This window comes from Mus musculus, chromosome 7 (genome assembly GCF_000001635.26).
Source record: "Mus musculus strain C57BL/6J chromosome 7, GRCm38.p6 C57BL/6J".
NCBI lineage: Eukaryota > Metazoa > Chordata > Mammalia > Rodentia > Muridae > Mus > Mus musculus.
This window is the reverse complement of record NC_000073.6, coordinates 13,254,863-13,278,779: the sequence shown is the minus strand read 5'-3', so window position 1 is coordinate 13,278,779 and position 23,917 is coordinate 13,254,863. Positions and strand designations below refer to the sequence as shown.

Below are 23,917 nucleotides of genomic sequence, written 5' to 3'. Positions count from 1 at the left end.
CGGAGGCTGCTGGGAGTTGTAGTCTCTAGAGCGTGAGGCAGCCTAGAAATGGGACAGAGTGGGGAGAGGGAGGGGCGCTGTCCCGCACAGCATGCTGGGAAGCGGCCCCAAGCCTGTCCTCCCTGTGGATGAGCCGGTGAGCCTGCGAGGTCGTAAGGGTGACAGTCGGGGAGAAGAGAAGGGTTGGTGGAAAGCCACCTTGCCAGGCACTAGGGGAAGAAAGGCGGGATACCGCGCGGGGCATCCCGGGAGCAAGGGCCGGGCTGGGCTTGGGCGCGAGGCATTGTGGGAGGTGGACGCCGCTTTGGGTTGGGTAGGTGAGTTGAGGGGGAGGGGGCCGGAAGGGTGCACAGCTTTAGGAGTGGAGAAGCACCGCTATGTGGGATGGTCAGGCCGGGAGGAGCAGCGGAGAGACAGGTTGAGAGAGTCTCGAGAGGTGGGAACTGGATAAAAGGGGCTGTGCAAGGGACAAGAGGCTCAGCGGGACGTGGGGGCCCGGGGGAGCATTAGTAGTGAAGAAGCCCATCTGAGGACAAGGCGCCGTGTCCAAAACGAAGATACACATTGAGAATAGTAGCAATTTCTGGGAAGAGGGGACTGCAACTTGGCCCAGGAGGAGAATAAGTCTTAGGAGTATGGACCAAAGATGACTATTGGTGACACTTCTGAGTTGAATTTGCCACAAGTGGGCCACACCCCTGTAGGCGAATGATCCCTGACTGGACATGGGCAGCACATCTGGAGATAAGAGCATCTCTGGGAAGCAAAAAACACAGATCAAAGTAGCAGTTCAAGGCAGTCATATCTGAGGGGCAACAGCTGCACATTTGATACACCTAGGGAGAAGAAAGGTGTATGAGGATTATGACTGGGATGAGAGATTCATGCCTTAGCTATGAGAGTAGATATGAGTTACACTCAAATGTAGACTTGTGGGAAAGGGAGCTACAGATGAATGGGACTACTAGATATTATCACCAGGCATAGGACTCACATCTGGAAGAAGGAGAAATCTTAGCAAGAAGCTGGGAATACATTTGCAAAGATGCTCACAGCTGAGCTAAAGGCAAGATATGTAGAACTGATTCCATTTGTACCTAGAGGTCACATCTAAGGCAACTGGAACTAGGATTGAAATTGATTAAATGCCAACTGAATCTGGGAAGGCAACAGGTGAACCACAAAAATGGGATGGAGATTCCTATCTGGAAAGCAAACAATGAAACCACTTTGATTTGTCTGAGACGTACCTGAGGCAGCAGTAGCTGATAAGACAGTCTGATGATGAAATTGTGGTAACCCAGGTGGAGATGGGTCTGATGTCCAGCTCTTCTCCCCACTTCTACTCAAGGTCCCAGGATGGAGCTGACAGAGCCCTTACCGAGCGCAGCCGTGCAGAAGGAGGAACAGGAATTGTTGGATCGAACTTTCTTCTCTTGGGCTGAGTTCAGCCGCTTCTTCGACAAGTGGTGCCAGCAGCGACTGGTAGTCTTCTCGGTGAAGAGCTCCACACGTGTGGCACGAAGCCCCTGGGCCAACACGCCCCCACTCTACAGGCTTATCCACGTGCTCAAGTACAGCTACGTGCTGCTGGTGTGCAAGGATGTGCGCATGCCCAACAAGTCCACAGCGTGGTGCGTGAGCCTGAGCTGTGACCCTACAGGGGGAGGGGAGCAAGGGGTGAGCCAAACAGCTTCCAACCCACAGGTTTAATACCAGGGAGAGAAGCCCACTGATTCTGCCAAGTACAGAAAAGCCAGGCAGGACAGATTCAAGGAAGGATACTTACTGAGATGGAGTCTGAGCCAGGAAATAAATAAGACTCAATACAAAACAACCCAGACTTGATATACAGGGTTTAGTAGAGGCCATTGTAGAGAGTGAGAGGCATACTGAAACAAGCCAAAAGACAGGGGAGAATTGATTGTCCCCCAAATACCAGAGCCAGCTAGCGAAGTTGGTGGGCCAGGTCTTGCACATCTACAAAAAGCAGCCTGGAAGACTGAACTGTGAAGAAAGCCATAAGAAAGGAAGATATCTCCAGTCAGTGTAGAACCAGATCCTGTTCTGGGAGCTGGGGTTATTTTAGATTAAAATCTACCCATCTGGAACTTTCTGACTGACCAGAAGATTCGTGTTAAGAGTAAGTTTGTAGGTAGTTCCTGGCAAATGGGTAGTACCACCAAAGGGTTGGTAGATAGTTAAAAGAGAGCCACTTGGGACTAAGGAAGTCTTCCTTGAATATAGGACATGACAAAACCATGCTTCTATGTAGCAAATGGTCAGCTGCTGGAATTCCTTTAAGAGTTCTAGTTTCTGCCTTAATCTACTATTTACTGCATCATGCTCAGAGCTCCGCTGTTCTGTCCTGCCTCTCTAGTGGTCCCTGTGTATGTCTGAGAGAAAGTTTGAGAACTTTAGTTTGAAGCCATGGATAAGAGCAGAGTACTTAAGAATACAGGCTATGCCTTTGAGCTGCCAGATTCCAGCCCTACCGCTTACTGGAATAGGATACCATTGGGCAATGGGTTTCACACCTCAAACCTCAGCTTTCGCATCCCTGATATGGGGCTGTCACATGTATACTTGCTACTGAGGACCACTGTGAGGATATATGAGCATGCATAAGAAAGCATTTTACCCATGTCTGACATCCAGGGCAGCCAATTAAGTGATAGTTGTAGGGGCACAGACTCAGGACTGGTGTCAACCTATAATTATGGTCATGGAGAAGATAACATCACCTTCCTGGGCCTCAGTTTGCACATCTGGGAAGCAAACACAGAAGTATCTGTGTCATAGATTTTGAATAAATGAATTAGAACCTATTAATTATTTGGAAGGGCATCCAACATGGAGTAAGCACTCCATAGCTGTTCTTACCCCAAGTATATCGACATTTGTTGTGGGGGTATGCTCTGGTTCTTTCTTGTTCTTTATTGTAGAAGTGGAGCTTCAGAGGTCTAGCACCAGAGCAACAACTTCAACCATGTGTCCTCACACAACTGTCTAGTGAGTGAGCACTTGCAAAAGAGACAGGCCTAATCCAGAATCTGCCTTTGCTACCAGGACACAATTCAACATTTAACAACCATTTATTGAGTACTTCTTGTGTGCATGCTGGGTGTTTTGAGACCACAGTTGATTATCCCAGCTCTTGAACCACTGAGAATCTAATCTAAGAGACAATGACTAAAAGAATGGAAAGAAGGGAGGAGAAAGCGCAACATAGAGGAAGAAAGAAATTTCAAAGAGCCACATACAGTATTGAGAATCAAGTTGAGAGTGAAGATGGGAGGTGGAGAAAAGGAAAGTGGTCCACTCTACTTAAAATCTTTTTTTTAACATGTATTTATTTTGTGGGGAAAGAGGAGCATGTCACAGTCTAGGTGTGGAGGTCAGAGAACAACTCGAGGGAGTACATTCTGCCCTTTCTCCATGTGGGTACCAGAGATCCAACTCAGCCCCTTATCAGCAAGCACCTTTACCCACTGAGCTATCTTGTTCTTGAAATCTTAGGGGAAGTTCTAGAAGAGATGACAGTAAACAGGTCCTTGGAAAGTTTTTTTTAATATATTTATGCATGGACAGTTAAAACACACACACACACACACACACGGTGTTTACTATCTGTAGTTGTTGTCCCAGATGTTCTACAAATGCCAGGAAGAACAATTGAGCAGGGGTTCTATGGAATGAGAACAATGCCCTAAATTTGAGCCTGGTGACCCAGTAGACAGAGATTGGTTCCTTGGTGGAAAGCTCTGTGGTAGGGGGTTGGTGGCTAGTTTGGGGACAGTGACTTGAACATATTATTTCTAAGCTCTTGCACCTGCCCTACCTAGTTGCACAAAGCAGAGCCTCTCAGATGCCACAATCCAGGGACAGGCCATGGCTTAAAGTCTGCAGCAGGGAATGTCCAAACCGGGATCTGGCAAGGCTGAGCACTGGGGCTTTATCCTTGGAATACTGAAGAGTTCCAAAAGGCTGTAAGCAGAGTCAGGAAAATCTCACCCATGCTGGCATGGTCTAGAGGACAGGGTTGGTAGGCAAGGAGGAGGCTAAGTATCTGGGGAGTATTTGAAGTAACCAACTTTCCAGAGATTCAGTAGCCTCAAGTTGCGCTCTATATACCTCTAAATTTCCAACACTAGTGGCATTTCTCCTATCATTTTTCTCTGTAGAATAGTATTCCTTAACCCTTCCCAACATACTCCAGCCTTCAAAAACACAAAGTCTTTAAAATCTGCAAGATGAAGGGAAATTATGTCAAGCAAGTAAGATGGCTCAGTGAGTAAAGGTGCTTGTCACCAAGCCTGACCACCTCAGTTTGATCCCAGGGATCCAGATAGTAGAAGGAAGCAAATGATTCACACAAATTATCTTGTAAGCTCCATACTCACTCTAACACAATCTTTGTATTTGTTTTTATTTAACAATAAGCATGAGGGGAACACCAAACACATGAAAACCACATCCCTTTAGAAGAATGTTTTGTGAATATTGACTTCTTTTTGTTAAATGTTTTCTCACCCCTCTAACCACTGTTACATCATTTCATCTGTTCATCAAGCCTGGAAGAATAACAGTATTTCAGCCCCAGTTCCCAGGTGAGAAAATCAAGGCACGGGGTAGTTAAATGACCCACATACACTGTCCCAGCTCCTGTGGGAAAGCCAAGACTTGGACCCCACAGTCTTGATTACAAACATCATGCTTTTGATCTTTAACCTACCCTACCCCACTCATCTGAATTTCAGTCATGAATTGTCAGTGTAGGAATTAAGTGTTCCGGTGCCTAACAGTTCTGGGAATCAGCCCATTGGTCCAGTCAAGAAGGATGTTCAAAACATTTCATATGAGCAGTGAATATGTTTTGAAATGGAATGGAGAACATAGGATGCACACAGACATCCTTCACACTCTCACCTCAGTATGTGTTGAAATCTACCCTAGCCTGGAATTTATCAGTAAGGACTGACTTCATTAAGGAGACGATGCTGGTGATGTGATCTGAAGGAAGAGTAAGTCAAGTGAATATAAAAGGCAAACTATACGGATGAAAGAATGCTGGTGGCTGTAAGATAGAAAAAAACATGGATGATCCTGAGATTTCAAAAACATGGCAGGCAGGGCGTGGTGCTGGGTGATTTTGATGAAATGAGAAGGGATGCTGAATGTGTGGCCAGTTGTTTACGTGGGGTCCAACGAGTCACTCAGTATACACTTGTCTTTGGTATCTGTGCATTGATTCCAGAGCACCAGAGTCCACAGGTGCTCAAAGTGTGTAGCATTTGCATATAGTCCATGCATATCTTCCTATGAAATTTAAGTACCTCCACGTACTTGTAATATCTACTGCTTGCAAGTGCTTAACCCTGTTGTACTGCTGAGGAACATGACAAAGAAAGTGTGTATATAATGTAGTCAGTATAGATGGCTTGGTTTTTCGTTTGTTTCTCTGTTTTTGTTTTTGCTAAATAACTTTGATTCTCGATGGGTTTACAGATAAAACCAGTGGATGTGAAGAACTACTGTATATTATTGTTGAGCTTCTTTGGGGGCCAGATGCTGCTATAGGTAATGGGTAAAATGAGTAATTCCTGTCCATGTGGAGTTTGCATTTAGGGATGCTGGCATTACCCGCCCCTATGTGCAGGGAAGCAACTGCTAAAAATGGCACCTTGAGGCATCCATATTTTGTCATGTGAGATGCCAGGACCCCACAGAGGACATGTGCTTTCTGGCAAGATGGATGGCTTCACAGACACGATGGCATCCCCTGAATTATAAGATCTGACTTAGGAGCAGAAACCGTCCAGTCTCAAAGTGACCAGACCATATTCCAACAAGTGTCTATGAACTCTCCTTAGAAAATAGAGTGCATGGAATCTCAGGAATGTGCCACTTTGGGTGGATCAGATGTGGGTGCTTGTAGCCTTGACCTAATGCCACTGTGGGCCTGTATGTTTTTACTTATTTCAATTTATGTACGCAAGAATGTTCTGACCCCAGCACTGAGGCAGGGAGATGGTAAACTTCAGGCCCACCTGGGCTGCATTGCATAATTCTGTCTCAGCCACCAAAATAGATTACTTTTCTACCTTTGTATTTTACTATTTTTAAATAAGGGGGAAAGTCACAAATTGTTTAGATTTTTTTCTTTTTAATCTGTGGGGTTCTTGAGTGTGCATATAGGAGAAAAGAGATATGTCATGGAAACGTTTCATCATGCTATTTATCCTGAGAACAATCACCTGTCTCGGGAGTGATTTGGAGACAATAGAAGATCATTTGTGGTAGAATCCACTATTGACATTTTCTAGACCACTAAAGAATGATCCATGACTTCCTAACAACATAATAGGCTCTGTAGATTACAAACAAGAGCCATCAAGCTATGAAGCTTTTGGACTCCATCCAACCTGAAATTTATTTTTATAAAGTGAAAACTATGTTTTTTATTGAAACATAGCCACACCGTTCATTTGCATATACTTGTGTGTATTTGCATATATCTGTTTGCAGTATATCTACTTTCTCACACTTAACAGAAAATGTTTGCCAACCTCTATTCTATAGGTTAAACCTCCTGCCAGGGGGGAAGAAATGCTGTTATCACCACTCCATAGAGAAATACCACTAAACCACATTTCAAGATGTCAATTTAAATAGTATTTTATGAAAATACTATGTGTGTTTTCTAAGATACTGGGATCAAACCCAAGTACTGATTTGTATTACCTTTTCTCATTGATGGTTTACAATAATGATTATAACTCCTGAAATTGATTTCATGCACCAGGCTGTGCTGTGCACTTTACGAACCACTGTTCCAAACTCACTCATACAGAGTGTTATCTAACAGAGTGAGCTGAGTAAACAACAGGGAAATCATTTAACAGATGTCAGGGTCATGGAATGCAGCAATAACAAGTGAAAAGCCTGGGAAAAATCTACAGTCTTCAAAAGAAGCATAGGGGTGCCATTGTTATTGTCTCCTGTTTTGTAACCACCTACTACAAAGATGGTGGCTTAAGTCTTTTGGGTTTTTTGGTTGGTTGGTTGGTTTTTTGTTTTATTTTTTTTGAGACAGGGTTTCATGTAGACTAGAATAACTTTGAGGGTAACTTTGAATTTCTGATCCTCCTGGAGGTGCAGGAACAAGTATACTCTACCCTTTTAGCTTCTAGCACCTACACAAGCCACACAAGTGCCTTGCTTCCTTCTCTGAATCTTTTCTCTCCCATATAAAGATCCTGGTAATGATACCAACCCCTTTGCCACCACTATAATCCAGAAGTGTCCCATCTCCATATACTTAGTTTACTCACATCTGAAAAGTTCCTTGAACAACTTTAGGTGACACATATAGTTATGACTAGGATATGGACAGTTGTGAGGGCATATCAATTTTCCCACTGTACTACTACTACAAAACAAAGGAATTTTTTTTCTAGAGTGTAACACACATATAGGGGAATATATGCACTATGCATATTAAGCATGATAACATTGCCCAAAATAAAATACATGTGTAAAAAAAACTAGAACGCCTGTGAGTCAGAGGCCAGCCTGGTCTACAGAGAGAGTTCCAGGACAACCAAGGCTACCCAGAGAAACCCTGTCTCAAAATGCAAATAAACAAAAACTAGTGTTCAACCCCACATCTTCCCATCTAAGGTAAACCACTCAAAGGCCACTTTACTATCTAGTCTAGTAAAGGTGAACTTTGTCTTCCACTGAATTTAATGTAGATGGGAATCCCACAATGGATTGCTCTTCTGTTTCTAGCTTTGATGAGGTATATCCACATTGGAGATGGTAGTGGTTAGTTGGTTCTTAGTGTTATTTGGTGTTACGTTTCTTTAGAGCGTACCAGAGCCTCTTTTCTCAACCTGTGGCTTGGTTTCAGGTTCTGGCTGGTATACATAGTCCTGTTGTGTGCATGCCAGTCAGTGTCTTTTAATGCCCATATGCAGGCAGTCACATTTGATGAGGGTCAAATAGTATAGGGCTCCAAAGTGCCTTTGACACATCCATGACAGGTGATGCATATCTTGATGAACACTATTCTCATTATTCCTGAAGGGTTTTTCTTTTTCTTTTTTTTTTCCTTTTATTTTTAAGAAGGGGTCTAGCTGTACTGCCCAGTCTACTCTGGAACTCCGGGACTCAAGTGACCTTCCTACCTCTAGCCAGAGTAGTACCTGGATATACAAAGTTTGGAAGCAGAAATATACTATCCATTGCTTGTGGCTTTGAAAACATAGTAAGGCAAAATACATAATTATAGGTTGTAGTTGTCTCTGAGGACAGAGGGAAGGGAGAAATCATTAAGGCCTCATCTGTGGAGATGGTATTGTGAAACCAAAAGCAGATACAAGACAATCTGAAGTGTTTATATAATTTTGTTACATTTATTTACTTATTGTATGTATAGCTGTATATGTATGTGTGTGTAGCAGTCAGAGAACAATTTTTTTTTTTTAATTTGGTTTTTTCGAGACAGGGTTTCTCTGTGTAGCTCTGGCTGTCCTGGAACTCACTCTGTAGACCAGGCTGGCCTCGAACTCAGAAATTCGCCTGCCTCTGCCTCCCAAGTGCCCGGCCCAGTCAGAGAACAATTTGCAGGAGTGTCCTCCCCTTCCAACATGTGGGTTTCAAGGATCCAACTCAGGTCTTCAGGCTTGGTGGAAAGTGTCTCTACCCACTGAGCTGTCTTGCCAGCCTCTGAATTTTTTTGCTGCAAAAAATTTCTGGTAATGATATAACAAAGGTGTGTGGTCATTTGGGACAGAGTTAGGTGTGTGGGTGAAGACTATACCAGTGTGTAGTGTTTGCTATGTTGTAGATGTTGTTTCAGTCTTGAGGGTTTTAAGCATACCAATTATTTTTCATCTTCACAAGGATCCTATGAGACAAGTTTGTTATTAATTCCCTTTTACCATACAGAGATGAAATGCAGAAACGTGTACAAATTCACCCAGCTGGTATATTCTTAAGCCTCTCCATTCCTCTATCCTTGAAACTTAATGAGAGGAGAGGGAAGGGGGAGGGAGAAAGAGAGAAAACAGAGAACCGAGATTGAACAAAAGGTTGTGACAGAGGCGCTGGTGGTTCCCCCTGCAGGCCTCCCCAGCCCAGCTGCCCTGCCTTCATCACTGTCAAGCTGAGCCCTTTGCGAGATCGACTCGTGGTGACTGAGTGCCAGCTGACCCACTCACACCCAGCCTGCCCACGTGAGTTCGCCTACCACTTCCGCCCAGGCCACTTGCTGGCCAATTCCTGCCTGCCAGTCCGCATCACCAACCAGATCTCCAAACAGTTTGTGGCCCCTGCTGATGTGCGCCGCCTGCTGACCCATTGCAAGGGCCCAGACCATGGGGTCCTAGATGCCCTGCAAGTGCTTGAGGGGCTCTTCCGCACAGATCCGGAGGCCAAGGTAGGGTCTCACAAGTAGCATTGGGCGGGGAGAATCACATTGACCAACATCATGGGTTGTTCATTCCTTCACCACATATCATTCATTTATTCAGTAAGCACCTACTAGGGTGCTGAAGGTGCAGCCACAGAACATCCTTTAGTATGGACTGTTGAACAACAGCTTTCTATCCTATGCAGACTTATTGTATGGGAACTCCAGACATGCGTGGATGATTAGCCTTGAAATGTAACCGGTACAATAAGAGTCTGAGTTCATTTTAATGGGCTGAAAATGAAATAAGCACGAATGTCTCTTGGCTCCCTTGCAGAAGTTCTAGTGGCAGAAACAAGAAACACCCGGATAGGATGTCAATTAAGTACTAGGAGGAAGAGAACCCAAGTGAGGGAAGATGAAATTAATCTTTTTTCAACTTGGACTATACAAATGGAAAGTACATAAACAAGTCCATTGTTTAATGAATGTTCCTAGAGTATGCCCCTGAACTCAGCACACAGGAAATTGTTATATAATGAGATAGAGTTCAAAGTATTGTAAAGCAGAAGAAGCTAGGGACATGCAGAAATTGTAATGTACTGTTAACTATCTGGTGTTTATTTTTGCAGTCCTGGGACTAGAACTCAAGGCCTACTATATGCTGAGCAAGCACTCTGCCACTGAGTCATGCTCCTAATCCCTCATTGGAGGATTCTAGTCAGGTGTTCTCCCACTGAGCCGTGTTCCCAACCTCTTAATGGGGGATTCTAGTTCTGCTATCCAGCATAGTAGCCATTGGCCTCATGTACTCTTGATCATTTGAAATGTCTCAACATGGTTGAGGAGCTGGGTTTGTGGTTGGTTGGCTGGTTGATTGCTTTGGGGTTTTTGTTTGTTTTTATTATTGTTTCTTTTGTTGTAGGGATGGAGTACACATAGGCACCTGAGGTTGACCTTGATTACTTTGCAGTGTGGTTTTTAACTATATTATACTTACTTGTTTGGGGGTGGTGGGTGTGCAGGTGAACCCAGGGCACAATTTGCATTCAGAGGTCAGAAGACAATTTTCAGGAATCAGTTCTTTCCCTCTGCCATATAGGTTCTAAAGATTGAACCCTGGTCCTCTGGCTTGGTTGTAAGCACTTTTAACTGCTGAGGCATCTCACTGCCCCACCCTAACCCCTCTAATTTTTGAGACAAAGACTCTCACTGAACCTGAAGTTCATTAATTTGAGTAGTCTGGCTACCTAGCCAATTAGCTTCAGGGATCTACCTGTCTCTGCCCCCACCTCTCACTAGTTTTTTTATGAGGAATCTAGGCATCTAAACTTAGGTCCCTATACTGGAGTGGCAGGTACTTTACCAACTGTGCCATTCCCCCAGCCCAAAACTGGAGTTTTTAAGTAATTGAATTTAAACAGACCTCTTCATTAGTATGACTTTTGCATCAGGTAGCATAGAGCTGTACATGTGCAGGTAAGTTTACATTTCTATATTTAAAATACATATTTTTTTATATATCTAGTACACAATGCTATAAGTTCACGAGATTTCCATTCAAGTGTACTATGTACTTGGTGGACCTTAGTCCCCAACCTCACATCATCCTCTTCCCTCATTCCCCTGCTATACTCCACATCCTCTTTCCTAATAACCCTCCTTGATTTTCATTATGTATATGTTTTGGCTGTACAAATGAGAGAAAAATACAGTATTTTCCTATTTCAGTCTGACTTGCTTAATATGATCTCCAGGCCCATCTATGTCCCTGTAAATGACAAATGACCCAATATTATTGTTCTTTGAGGTTGATTAAAACTCCATTAACTATAACCTGCCCCAGCTTGCACACACATGCATGACTTCATATATGCTCAAGTGCACACACACACACACACCACTCAACAATAGACAATGTTGTCTATTTTGCATCTTCAGTTTGGTTGGTTGATTGGTTCATTGGTTGGTTGAGGTAAGGGCCCATGGAAGCCCAGGCTGACCTGGAACTGGCTGTGTACCTAAGGATGACCTTGAACTCCTAGTCATTTAGTTTCTGCCTCCTGAATGCTGGGAGTAGTGTGCTACCATGACTAGCACACAAATAGTTTGTCTTACCTTGCATGCTGACGAATGCCAAATGTCAACATCTTTCCTTCTTTCTCTGGGACTTGGTCAGGTCCCCTGAGAAAAGTCTTCTCACTTGCTGATTGGGGGTGAAGGCCAGGCTGCCATAGTCTAGCTGCTATATGGGGAAGGGACTGGATCTGGCAGTCAGCATGATGCATGTCGACCCTGCATGGAGCTTGGAATCTCCCTCCTTCATTCTCAGGTGGGCCCGCTGTCCACAAGACCAGCAACTTTTTCCATTTACCCTGTTTACAGAATAAACCTCCAGCCACTTGGAAGAGTGACAGCCTAGAGGGAGAGGAGAATCTCAGGGTTTCCTACAGCCCTAACCTAGTCTTATGAGCAAACCCTGTATTGCCTGATCCTAATGGGTTTCTGTATTCGTTACCAGTACTTTCCATCTGCCCACTTAGGTTTCACAGTTTTTGTGGGTAGGATAACCATCAGTTTCCTCACCTGCTTTCCAGCTTACAAGGTAAGTGTTGCACCTGTCATCTTTCTCTCTCCCCCATCTTTAGAGGTTGAAAAGAAAGAGGGATGCTCAGTCCATCACTTTGTGTAGTCTCACCCAGGCTCTTTCACTTCTAAGTTCTTTTGAAAGACTTCTATGTTATAAAGCACATCAGTAATCTGAAAGGGAATTCTTTACTGTCATCCCCAAACTAGATAGACAGCATTTATATATTCCTTTCACTTTGCAGCAGTTTTTCAAGGAAGGGTATGTTAGCTTTACATCAGTATATTGATATGCCCAAGGCCATAAACTTTACAAAGTAAATAAGTTCATTTATTTCATAGTTCTAAAGGTTCCGCTCAAGAATCGGCAGCCTCATTGACTTGGGTCTCTGGCATGGTGGTACATTATGTAGGGAGCACATGGCAGAGCAAGCTGCTCAAGGCCCTGGCAAGGCAGGAAGCAGAAAAGCTTCAAGGACTGGTGTTGAGTCACAGTCTTTCAGATGCATACCCTAATGAACTAAAGACCTCCCATAAGGTTCCAAGGAGCCCCACATGTGCATGAGCCTGTAACACTATACGCCACTGTAGGACACTGCGGGGACTGAAAAGCATAGCAGAGATTGTTTTTGGACAGCTCAGAACCTGGCCCTTTTTTTATATGTCATTGACCAAAACAAGTAATGATACTACGCACTTGCAAAGCACATGAAGTACAAAGTACTAAGTGCCCAGGATGGAGAAACCCACAGTCACTTGTCATGTTTTGAGTGTGAAATGTTCCTTATAGGCTCATGTGCTTGAACATGTGGCCTCTAGTTTGTGACACAATTTTGGACGGTTGTAGAGCCTTCACAAGATGAAGCATTGCTAGAGGAAGTAGATCACTGAGGTGGTGTCTAGAGTCTTTATAGCTTTCCTGTCAGAGCTCTGCTTCCTAGCTGCAGTCACAGGTTACCAGCCACTTCACGCTCCTCCATATCTCCTACCCCTGCCATGAAGGACTGTTGACTCGAACTGTAAGCCAAAATAAACTCTCCTCACTTCAGTTGTTTCTTAGCAAGTATTTGGTCACAATGAATAGTAAAATAACCAGTACATTTGACAAAGGACAAAATCGGGCCATGTCATCAAGACCTTTCTTAAGTTTTGCCAGTGTTTATACCACTTCAGCCATCCTGGAGTGGGGTGGGTATAGTCAAAGCTGGCAACTTGATTACTCTTGGTATGTTCTCAATGCTTCCTATACATTGTGGCTGTGCTGTTTATTGGCTATAGGACAGTGAACACATTATAAACAGGTAACTTAGGTTCTTGGAGCCTCAGTTTGTTCATCTGTAAATGGGGGTGATAATAACAGACAATACTTTTTAGGATTATCAGGTGTGGATTAAGTATGTGTGTCAGGGAACCATGAACTTTTCCTCAGATGAACAAATTTCTCTTCACTCCAGATGGAGCAACAGCAACATACCCAACACGCAGTTCCACTTAGGTCTACCTCGGGAAACTGATGGTTTTATTTAGGGTTACAGAAGCATGGGCGGTTTACAAGCAAATACACTGCTGAGGAAATGTCCTTTTCCTAGCAACCAGTAACAGCCTACACATCCTTGGGGAGGGTCTGGTCCTCATGAGCCACTCCTCACCATTATAGCGGAACTTAAATAGCCCCAGTCTTGTACAGGTTTCAGACAGAGAGACAAAGAGGCGGAGAGAACCTCTGCTAAAATCTCAAGAGAGCATCTATCTTGTCATGCATAGATGACAGAGTGGCACAACAGTGAGACAGGGACAGAAAGAGAAAGAATCCAGAAAGTAACCCTGTATATTTTAGTTATTTGGCTATTGTTGTCACTCCCTCATTTTTCCTCCTTCAGGACAAAGTGGAGAGTACTATCACTCTGATATGGAAAGGAAAGGGCATAGTTGCCTATAGGGAGGTGGGAGTGGGAGTGGAAAGTGCTGTGGTTGGTCTCTACCCACTACCTGCACATGCCTGAAACAATGTTCCTTAAACGTTTCCATCTCTGCAGATGCACCATTGTGCACAGAGCCTAAGAATCTGGCCTTATGCCCAAGCTACATGGACTCAGAGCCTTACTCTGCCAGTTCTCTCTGGATGACCTCAAATGAGCAAGCAACTGGCTTCTCTGTGTTTGTTTCCCCCTGTGTAAGGGGTGGGGGGGTAATTACAGTGCATGCTTTGTGAGGTTATTAAAGGGTTTGGAGGAGCGTCTGGTAGAGAAGCACTTCATGCATGACTAATGTTCTCAGGGCTTCATTCACCCAGAATCATCACCTTAAGATCTATTTCTCTCTAATTTTCTGCCTGTTCCACATACACACACCACAGTGCACCTGATTTATACTTTTCCATTCCTAGAGCAGTGCTCTGTATATCATGCTTGTTCCGAAACTATTTGGAAGAAGACTAAACTGATTTACATAAGAGCTCCACCTTCATCAAATGTTAGCACACCCATTAAGTGTCACCCACACAACTCTGCCTTCTCCTACCCCACCACTCCTATAGGCCTAAACCTTTCTCCTAGACTTCCTAGCCCAAAGACTTGGGCAAGTCCCTCCCTTGTTGCCATTGGAGACCGTTGTGCCACTCTGGGGTTCAGTGATTCACTAGGAATCACAGAACACAGAAGCATGTTATACTCACAGTTAACAGTTTATTACAACAATATGACACAGCTTAAATTGAATAAACACCTCCATGTGGCTACCCTACTGGATACCGCGGGTGTGGGCTGAACATCTTTTAAGTAAATTCAAATGACAGTGTAAATGCTGGAGACTAGAGGGATGAGTCAGAGGTTAAAAGCACTGGGTGCTCAGCATGGGCTCGCTGCGGTACTTCCTCCCACCACACCATACTGTGCTTACCAAATATATCCTTGGTTCTACAAAACATGGTCCTGAGTTCAATTCCCAGCAACCACATGGTGGCTCATAACCATCTGTAATGGGATCCGGTGCCCTCTTCTGGTGTGTCTGAAGACAGCTACAGTGTACTCATATACATAAAGTAAGTAAATAAAAAATTATAATAAAGCACTAACTGCCCTTCCAGAGGATCCAGTTTCATTTCCAGCATCCACCTGGAGGCTCACAACTGTAATTCCAATTCCAGAGGCTCCAGCATCCTCTTCTGGCCTCCAAGGGCCCCAGCCACACACATGATATATAGAATATGCGGTCAAAAAAAAAACACATAAAATAATTTAAAAGTAAGTAATATCTGAAAATGTTGTAGAACTATAACTTGGGTCAGTGATAAACTCAGTGTGTGTGTGACTTTTTCTGTTTTCTTAAAACATTGAATCTCAGTACCCTTTGGAGTGCTAAGTGTGTGATTTTAGGGTTAGGTAAGCAATGCCTTTCTTCTCTTCGGACTCTTCCAAACCTATTATTTTAGCAAATATCTATGTATTTTGGTCACCTGAGTGCGTGTGTGCATGTATTGCATGTACCTGAGCAAAGCAATGCATGTTTCCATGCAGAAGTCAGAGGAGAATACTACCTGTCTTCCTCATATCACTGTGTTATTGCCTCAATCTCATACTGAAGTAAAAAATGCTGTTTTCATCTAGGCTGGCCGCCTCTAAACTCTCAGAATCTGCCTGTCTTTGTTTCCCATTGCTGGAGTTACAATCATACAGCTGTGCCCAGTTTTTTATGTGGGTGCTGTGGATTTGAATCAGGTCCTATGCTCACTCTGCCCATTGAGCCATCTACTCAGTTTGTTCATAGATTATTTAGTAGATTTTGTGAAAGCTGGACATTATTCAGTGTTTTGGTTTTGTTCTTAAGTCTTGCAGGATGAGGTTGGATTATGGCAGAATGCTGTAAAGAGGTCTCTGGTTAAGTTGGATTCAAATTCTGTTTCCACCACTGTAAGTTATTTCTTACAGAAACTGGCTCGTGGATCTCTAGCCACTAGCCCAGTACTTAAAGAGATCTGGGGCTGGTGGTGTAGCTCAGTTGGTAGAGTGCTTGCTCAATTGGCTCCCCTGGTTCCATGCCCAGAACCTCATATAAGCCAAGTGTAGTGGTATGTGCCTGTAATCCCACATCTTAGAAGGCAGACAAAAAAAGGACCAGAAGTTCAAGGTTATCCTTAGCTACATGTTTGAGACCAGTGTAGGTGACAGAAAACCCTATCTTGGGGCAGAGGGGAGTCTTTGAACAAATAATGAATATGGTCACTATGAACCTGGACTCTTCTGAAAGTACATATTGACCACTTCTTAATAATGAGGATGTTGCTTATACCAGGCAATGTACAAGACTCATTAATACATTTCATCTCTCTAGTACCGGGACTTGCTGTTGCCATTTTAAAGATGAAATGGAGATGAGGCAAGCAGCCAAAAGCCACTTAGCCAGAAAGAAGTAGGTGCAAGACCTCAGGTGGGGCAGTCTGGTCTAGAAAGCTTTGTTCTTAACTGCTGTTCCCTCTCTCAGGACTGGGAGGAATGAACAGTCAGTTCCTAGAAGAGGAAACCGGCAGGAATGGAGGTTAAAGAGGAAACTGAGGCAGAAAGGTAAAATCAAGCCATGAGGCGGGTAGGGAGACTTAAATCAAGATCTGCCTCCACAATCTGCTGCTTACTAGTGGCCCTCAAACTAAAGCAGTGGGGATCCCACTGGAGGCTTGTCTAAGAAGATTCACAGTCCCTGCTCCAGCAGGCACAGAGGGCTTCCAGATGGCTGCTTGTCTCTTGCAGTTCCTACAGCCTGTTGTGGTCCAAGGCCCTTGCATAGACTGCTGCTGGGTGCAGGAAGGAGTAACAAACACCTGGCTTGCAGCAGCAGCAAATAGGACTCAAAAGTATCACAGCGGCTAACAGTATCACACATGCAAATGTCCCAGTATTATCAGGTCAGATCAGGAAGGATGTCCTGATCACAAACTGTGGAGAGCTGCGAGGTTACACGAACTCCTGATTTTGGTTTTCTTATGTGCCTCTTGCCAACCAAAAGAATCTGCAAACCCATGGACGAATGGATTTGCATTACACGCACGCGCGCGCACACACACACACACACACACACACACACACACACACACACACGGTGTACTCTGACCTCTTTTCTTGACTTATTGCCCCTGTCTACAGGTGAAGCTGGTGTTCGTGGAGGATCAAGCAATGGTAGAGACTGTGTTCCTTCTAACATCGCGCACCAGGGCGCTGCTGCGGCGCTTCCCACGCATCCTATTGGTGGACCGGCTACCTGGGTTGCAGGGCACCCTGGACCTGATGGCAGTACTGTGTGTGGACAGCGCTGGACGTGCGCGCCAGGCTGCCTGTTGCGTGGCGCGTCCCGGCACGCCTAGCCTACTGAGATTCATGCTGGTTTCCCTGCTGCAAAGCGCTCCTGATGTCAAAGGCCGAGTGCGCTGCCTCACAGCTGGACCAGAGGTGGCCGGACAACTGCGTGCAGTTCGCCAGCTGTTGCCGTGTGCACGTGTGCAGATCTGTCGCGCTCAGGGTCTAGAGACGCTCTTCAGTAAGGCACAGGAGTTGGGTGGTGCCAGCCAGGAGGATCCGGACCTGTGGCCACTCCTCTGCCGCCTAGCAGATTCAAAATCCTATACTGCTTACAGCGAGGCGCTGGCTGAGTTGCGTTCCCAGGCTCCAACTGCTTTCATCAGATATTTTGAGCACAACTGGGCGCCCCGCCACGACATGTGGGTACGTTTCCGTGCCTACGAAGCAACCCGTGACCTGGATGCCTGTGCTCTTGTGCGCAGCCATCGCAGGCGACTCTTAAGACGCCTCAGCCCCTCACATAGTGTAGCTCAGTGCCTTCGTGACCTAGTGGCCATGCAATGGGCAGATGCAACTGGAGAGGCAGCCCTCAGAGGGTGTTAATGGCGACCGAGTGTTGTTGGAGAGTGAACCCAGGAATAGGGCAAGGATGGAGAAAGAGAAGGGGAGGGGCACAGAGACCAGCCACTGTGGAAGGCCTCATCGAGAGAGTGAGAAAGGGAGGCGACTGCACTTGAGAGATGGTCAAGGAGTCTGGTTGGAGAATCAGAAGGTGAGGGGTCGTGAAGGGACAGGAGCCCAGCTGGAAAAAGAGCTTTTGAGAGAGCCAGAGGTCAGAGACTGGAGGGGAACCCAGATAGAGAATAGGGTAAGGGTGCTGGGGCCCATAGATCGGAGAGGCAACCTGGTTGAGTCTGAGAATGCCAAGAGTCTTGAAGGAAGGCCCTGGAGAGACGTACAGTTGCAGGAGGAGAGGGCACGTGCACCAAAACCTCAAGACTGGAAAGAGCCTCCGTTTGAAATAGAGAAGGGGATCGACGTTAGAAAGTGGAGGGAGGTCCATGTGGAGAAGCCCTTAGAGTTAGTCCCCAAGAACGGAGATCAGAGGGGAGCTGAGGGGCAGAAAGGGCCGGAGACTGCAGAGGAGAGAAGTGGGAGGTTTCTAGTCAAAAGGAGGCGGGGCCTGGAGGACATTGTTGTTGTTCATTTAGAGGACGCAAGAGCAACAGGCATAGTAAATGGAGATGGCAGGGGACCCCAACCTGTGAGTTTCAAGAATGGAGGACAGCAGGTGGAGTTTGGGGACCCTGGGGGGAGGCTTCTAGGGATGGGGAATGGTGTACCATGCACCACCCCTGTGCAAACTGTGTTGAAAGGCAATCCAGAATGGGCAGTGAACAGGGTTGAGTCCCTGGCTGCAGGGGAGGCAGTACAGGGAGGAAGTGAAGAAGGCCCAGGGGAACCAAAGAGACTTTGCCTCCCCTGTAGAGATGAGGGAGTGGACTGTGAGCTACTAGCCAAGTTCCGAGCAGCCTGTGGGCCAGAGTTGGCAGATCTAGTGGCAGAGGAGCTAGCCTTCGCTAGGCAACATGGGACCCGAGGTTTCCACTGGACCGGAGCTGGCTTTGCCCTTAAGGATGGCACCTCAGACTTCTTCCTGGATGGGGCCCTGACACACTGCAGCTGCTCAATCTATGCTGCCAGATGCCTGCCCTGCAGACACCTCTTTGCTGCACGTCTCCTCACAGGGGCAGCCTTGTTCCACATGGACCTGCTCAGAGATTGCTGGGGAAGATCTCAGGAGCCCTGACCCTGTGTACCCCTGCTTGCTGCCCTCCACATGGAGGGCAAGAACATAGTCTTTGATCCCAAAGATAATAGGGTTTATGCCCTGCCCGGTGGGTCACCCGAGCACTTCTAATCACCTCCTGAGTCATCTAAAGACCTCCTCTGGCCTTCTTTCTCTACATCCTAGGGAATGCTGGCTATTATCTCTGAGATCCTGGAGCCACACCTGGGGAAGTGCTAATGGCCAGGACATATCGAAAGGACATTGCCCTGGAAAATAAATGAGGAAACGAAGAGGTTATGAGAGACAGGGTCAGCCAAGAAAGGGATAGAGCTGGAGCAGGGGGATGCACAGAGGAGGTCATGGAAAGAAGCTAAGCTATGGGGACTGACAAGAGTAAGGATGGAGAGCCCTAGAGACTACAAGGTTGAAATGGGAAAAGCCAGGAAGAATGAGCAAAACTGGAGAAAGGATAGGAGGGAGACAAGAGATAGGGCTGGGGAAGTGAAGCATGGAAGGAGAGAGGGTGAGAAGGGGTGAAGACAGTTTTTAAAGGGAGATGACAAAGCAGAGGAAGACAGAAGATGATAGGATGACCTGGGGAGTTGGCCATTTCTCAGGGTGGTGCGGGGGAGATGGCTCTCTGGTGGGACAACCTGCATACTGCCTCAGAGGGAAGGGAACTAAGTGAACAGCTGTACTTTTAGATTGAAATAAACAGCATTATTTTGATCTCCAGGCTGAGTTCGTGGCTTCTGGGAGAGTGTGGGGAAAACAGGTTCATAGGAAAAACAAAATGGCCCAGCATCCGTTTCTTTTTGTCTATGAATTTCTTCTAGGGCCAGATGAATGGAGGGTTCACAATTAACCCATTGTTAGGACAGCTGACGTTTCATCCTTCTTCTGAACCACTTCAGAACCATGGTAATTTCCAGACTTCTGACCATGCCAAAGTCATCTCAGCAATTAGTTTGAAAATGGGCTTTTGACCAAGTTCTGGCCAATGGAGTCTCATCTCAAGTGGAGGCAAGACTCTTAGGAAAGATTGTCTTATTCCTAAGATGTTCCAAAATGAGATGATAAAGCCTACACTGAGGAGGAGCTGAGAAGTGGGAGTTGAAGAGCATCTAATGTCAAAGAGATGGCTCAGCAGGTTAAAATTTTAAAATGGTTACTGTATTAGTCAGGGTTCTCTAGAGTCACAGAACTTATGGATAATTTCTAAATAGTAAAGGAATTTATTGATGACTTACAGTCGGCAGCCCAATTCCCAACAATGGTTCAGTCGCAGCTGTGAATGGAAGTCCAAGGATCTAGCAGTTACTCAGTCTCACATAGCAAGCAGGCGAAGGAGCAGGAGCAAGAGCTAGAGCAAGAGCTAGAGCAAGAGCTAGAGCAAGAGCTAGACTCCCTTCTTCCAATGTCCTTATATTGTCTCCAGCAGAAGGTGGAGCCCAGATTAAAGGTGTGTTCCACCACACCTTTAATCCCAGATGAAAGGCGTAGCCCAGATTAAAGGTGTGTTCCTTAAACTCGGAGATTCAATCTTCTGGAATCCATAGCCACTATGGCTCAAGATCTTCAAACCAAGATCCAGATAAGGATCTCCAAGCCTCCAGATAAGGGTCACTGGTGAGCCTTCCAATTCCGGATTGTAGTTCATTCCAAATATTGTCAAGTTGACAACCAGGAATAGCCACTACAATCCACCCCTTGTCAACTTGACACAAATAATATCTCATGTTCACATGAAACAATAACAAGGTTGTAAATACGCCTAACATGATATAACTATCCCTCGTACAATCGCAAACGCATTAGTAAATTTACAATGGGCATTCATATTACTTTATAATCCTCGTTTCTGCAACTGGTTACGTGGCCTTAATTGGTATTTATAACTACCTTCCTCTACTACCCATTCTGTATTTCCTTCACCTTCAGCCAGCACCTCAGCAGGTCTTGGCTCTTTTCCTGGAGGATTGACCCATACCTTCATTCCTGATGGGTCTGCATCCTTTGTCATCCTGCTTGGATTAGGCTGTTGTAGTTTCCCATTGACTTTAATCACAGGACATGGTAGTACTAAGAGACGCCCTAAGGGATCTCCTACACTCCAGACATAATCTTGCTTACCACCATTGTGAAGAGGTAATCCAATTTCCCCATGGTAATCTGGATCTATCACCCCTCCTAAAACTGTTATTCCTTTTTTAGCTTGTTGGTTTAAGGGCATTAGAAGCCCAAAATGACCAGGGGGAAGTCTGAGCTTCCAGTTCAATGGAATGTTTGTTGTAGCTCCTGGTAGGAGCACTCCCCTCTCTGGAGCCAAAACTTCTAGGCCAGCAGAACCTAGAGTTATGGGGACAGGAAGCAAAAATTTTCCTAGAGGGTCACTAGGAGTGATAGTAAGTGGAACTATTCCCTTTTCCACCCCTTGATTCCTGGACCCATGAATCCTGGCTATGGGTGAAACTGTACCATATATCGAGCGCTGATTCAAAGCATATACTGCCTTCTGAAGAACTCTACCCCAGCCTTCCAAGCTGTTACCACCTAATTGGTGCTGTAACTGTGTCTTCAAAAGGCCATTCCATCTTTCTATCAGACCAGCTGCTTCAGGATGGTGGGGAACGTGGTAAGACCAGTGAATTCCATGATCGTGGGCCCACTGTCGTACTTCTCTGGCTGTGAAATGAGTTCCTTGGTCAGAAGCAATACTGTGTGGAATACCATGACGATAGATAAGGCATTCTGTCAGTCCGTGAATGGTGGTTTTAGCAGAGGCATTACGTGCAGGAAAGGCAAATCCATAACCAGAATAAGTATCTACTCCAGTAAGAACAAAACGCTGTCCTTTCCATGAAGGAAGTGGTCCAATGTAGTCAACTTGCCACCAGGTTGCTGGCTGGTCACCTCGAGGAATGGTGCCATATCTGGGGCTCAGTGTTGGTTTCTGCTGTTGGCAGATCTGGCAATCAGCAGCAGCTGTAGCCAGGTCAGCTTTGGTGAGTGGAAGCCCGTGTTGCTGAGCCCAAGCATAACCTCCATCTCGACCACCATGGCCACTTTGTTCATGTGCCCATTGAGCAATGACAGGGATGGCTGGGGAGAGAGGCTGACTGTCCACAGAACGGGTCATCTTATCCACTTGATTATTGAACTCCTCCTCGGCTGAAGTCACCTTTTGGTGAGCATTTACATGGGACACAAATATCTTCACATCCTTTGCCCATTTGGAGAGATCTATCCACATACTTCTTCCCCAGATGTCTTTCTCACCAATTTTCCAATTGTGATCTTTCCAAGTGCCTGACCATCCAGCCAATCCATTGGCTACAGCCCATGAGTCAGTGAATAATCGTACATCTGGCCATTTCTTCTTGCAAACAAACTGTAATACCATGTGTACTGCACGAAGTTCTGCCCACTGTGAAGATTTCCCTTCACCTGTGTCTTTCAAGGTTGTCCCAGAAAGGGGTTGTAATGCTGCAGCTGTCCACTTCTGGGTGGTGCCTGCATAACGTGCAGAGCCATCAGTAAACCAGGCTCTAGTCTTCTCCTCTTCGGTCAGTTGATCATAGGGAACACCCCATGAGGCTATAGGCGCATGCTTGGCAGCAGATGGCATTGTAACAGGAGTAGAAACCATAGGCATTTGAGCAACTTCTTCATGTAACTTGCTTGTGCCTTCAGGACCTGCTCTGGCCCGATCACGTATATACCACTTCCATTTGATAATAGACTGCTGCTGTGCGCGTCCCACTTTATGACTTGCAGGGTCTGATAGTACCCAGCTCATAATGGGTAGTTCAGGTCGCATAGTAACTTGGTGTCCTATTGTCAAACGTTCAGTTTCCACTAAGGCCCAATAGCAGGCCAAGAGCTGTTTTTCAAAGGGAGAATAGTTGTCTGCAGATGATGGTAGAGCTTTGCTCCAAAATCCCAAAGGTCTTTTCTGTGATTCACCTACAGGGGCCTGCCAGAGGCTCCAAACAGCATCTCTATCAGCCACAGACACCTCAAGTACCATCGGGTCTGCTGGGTCATATGGTCCAAGTGGTAGAGCAGCCTGCACAGCAGCCTGGACCTGTTGAAGGGCCTTCTCCTGTTCCAGGCCCCACACAAAGCTAGCAGCTTTCCGAGTCACTTGGTAAATAGGCCTAAGTAACACACCCAAGTGAGGGATGTGTTGTCTCCAAAATCCAAATAGACCCACTAAACGTTGTGCTTCTTTCTTGGTTGTAGGAGGGGCCAGGTGCAATAACTTATCTTTCACCTTAGAAGGAATATCTCTGCATGCCCCACACCACTGGACTCCTAAGAATTTCACTGAGGTAGATGGTCCTTGAATTTTGGTTGGATTTATTTCCCATCCTCTGATACGCATATGTGTTACCAATGAGTCCAAAGTGGTTGCTACTTCCTGCTCACTTGGTCCAATCAGCATAATGTCATCAATATAGTGCACCAATGTGATATTTTGTGGAAGATCCAAACGATCAAGATCCCTTCTAACTAAATTATGACACAGGGCAGGAGAGTTAATATATCCTTGAGGCAAAACTGTGAAGGTATACTGTTGGCCTTGCCAACTGAAAGCAAATTGCTTCTGGTGGTCCTTATGGACAGGTACTGAGAAGAAGGCATTTGCCAGATCAATAGCCGCATACCAGGTGCCAGGAGATGTGTTAATTTGCTCAAGTAACGAAACTACATCTGGTACAGCAGCTGCAATTGGAGTTACTACCTGATTTAGTTTTCGATAATCAACTGTCATTCTCCATGATCCATCTGTTTTCTGCACTGGCCAGATAGGAGAGTTAAATGGAGATG

At 45.5% G+C, this 23,917-nt stretch overlaps 2 protein-coding genes across 2 annotated transcripts in view; one reads left to right on the top strand and one right to left on the bottom strand.

Moving 5' to 3' along the window:
• Lig1 (ligase I, DNA, ATP-dependent) overlaps positions 1–1,605 on the bottom strand; it is a 34,252-nt gene extending 32,647 nt beyond the window's left edge. The window contains 1 exon segment of the mRNA NM_001199310.2: positions 1,251–1,605. The gene's annotated coding sequence lies outside the window, so the exon portion shown is untranslated.
• Positions 59–19,813, top strand: Zswim9 (zinc finger SWIM-type containing 9). Its single transcript, NM_177312.4, is given in 5 exon segments — positions 59–136; positions 1,352–1,634; positions 9,133–9,445; positions 17,140–17,880; positions 17,882–19,813. Coding segments are annotated over 4 exon segments (2,550 nt in total). The 5' UTR covers positions 59–136; positions 1,352–1,359; the 3' UTR covers positions 19,103–19,813.
• The last annotated feature ends 4,104 nt before the right edge of the window (positions 19,814–23,917 follow it).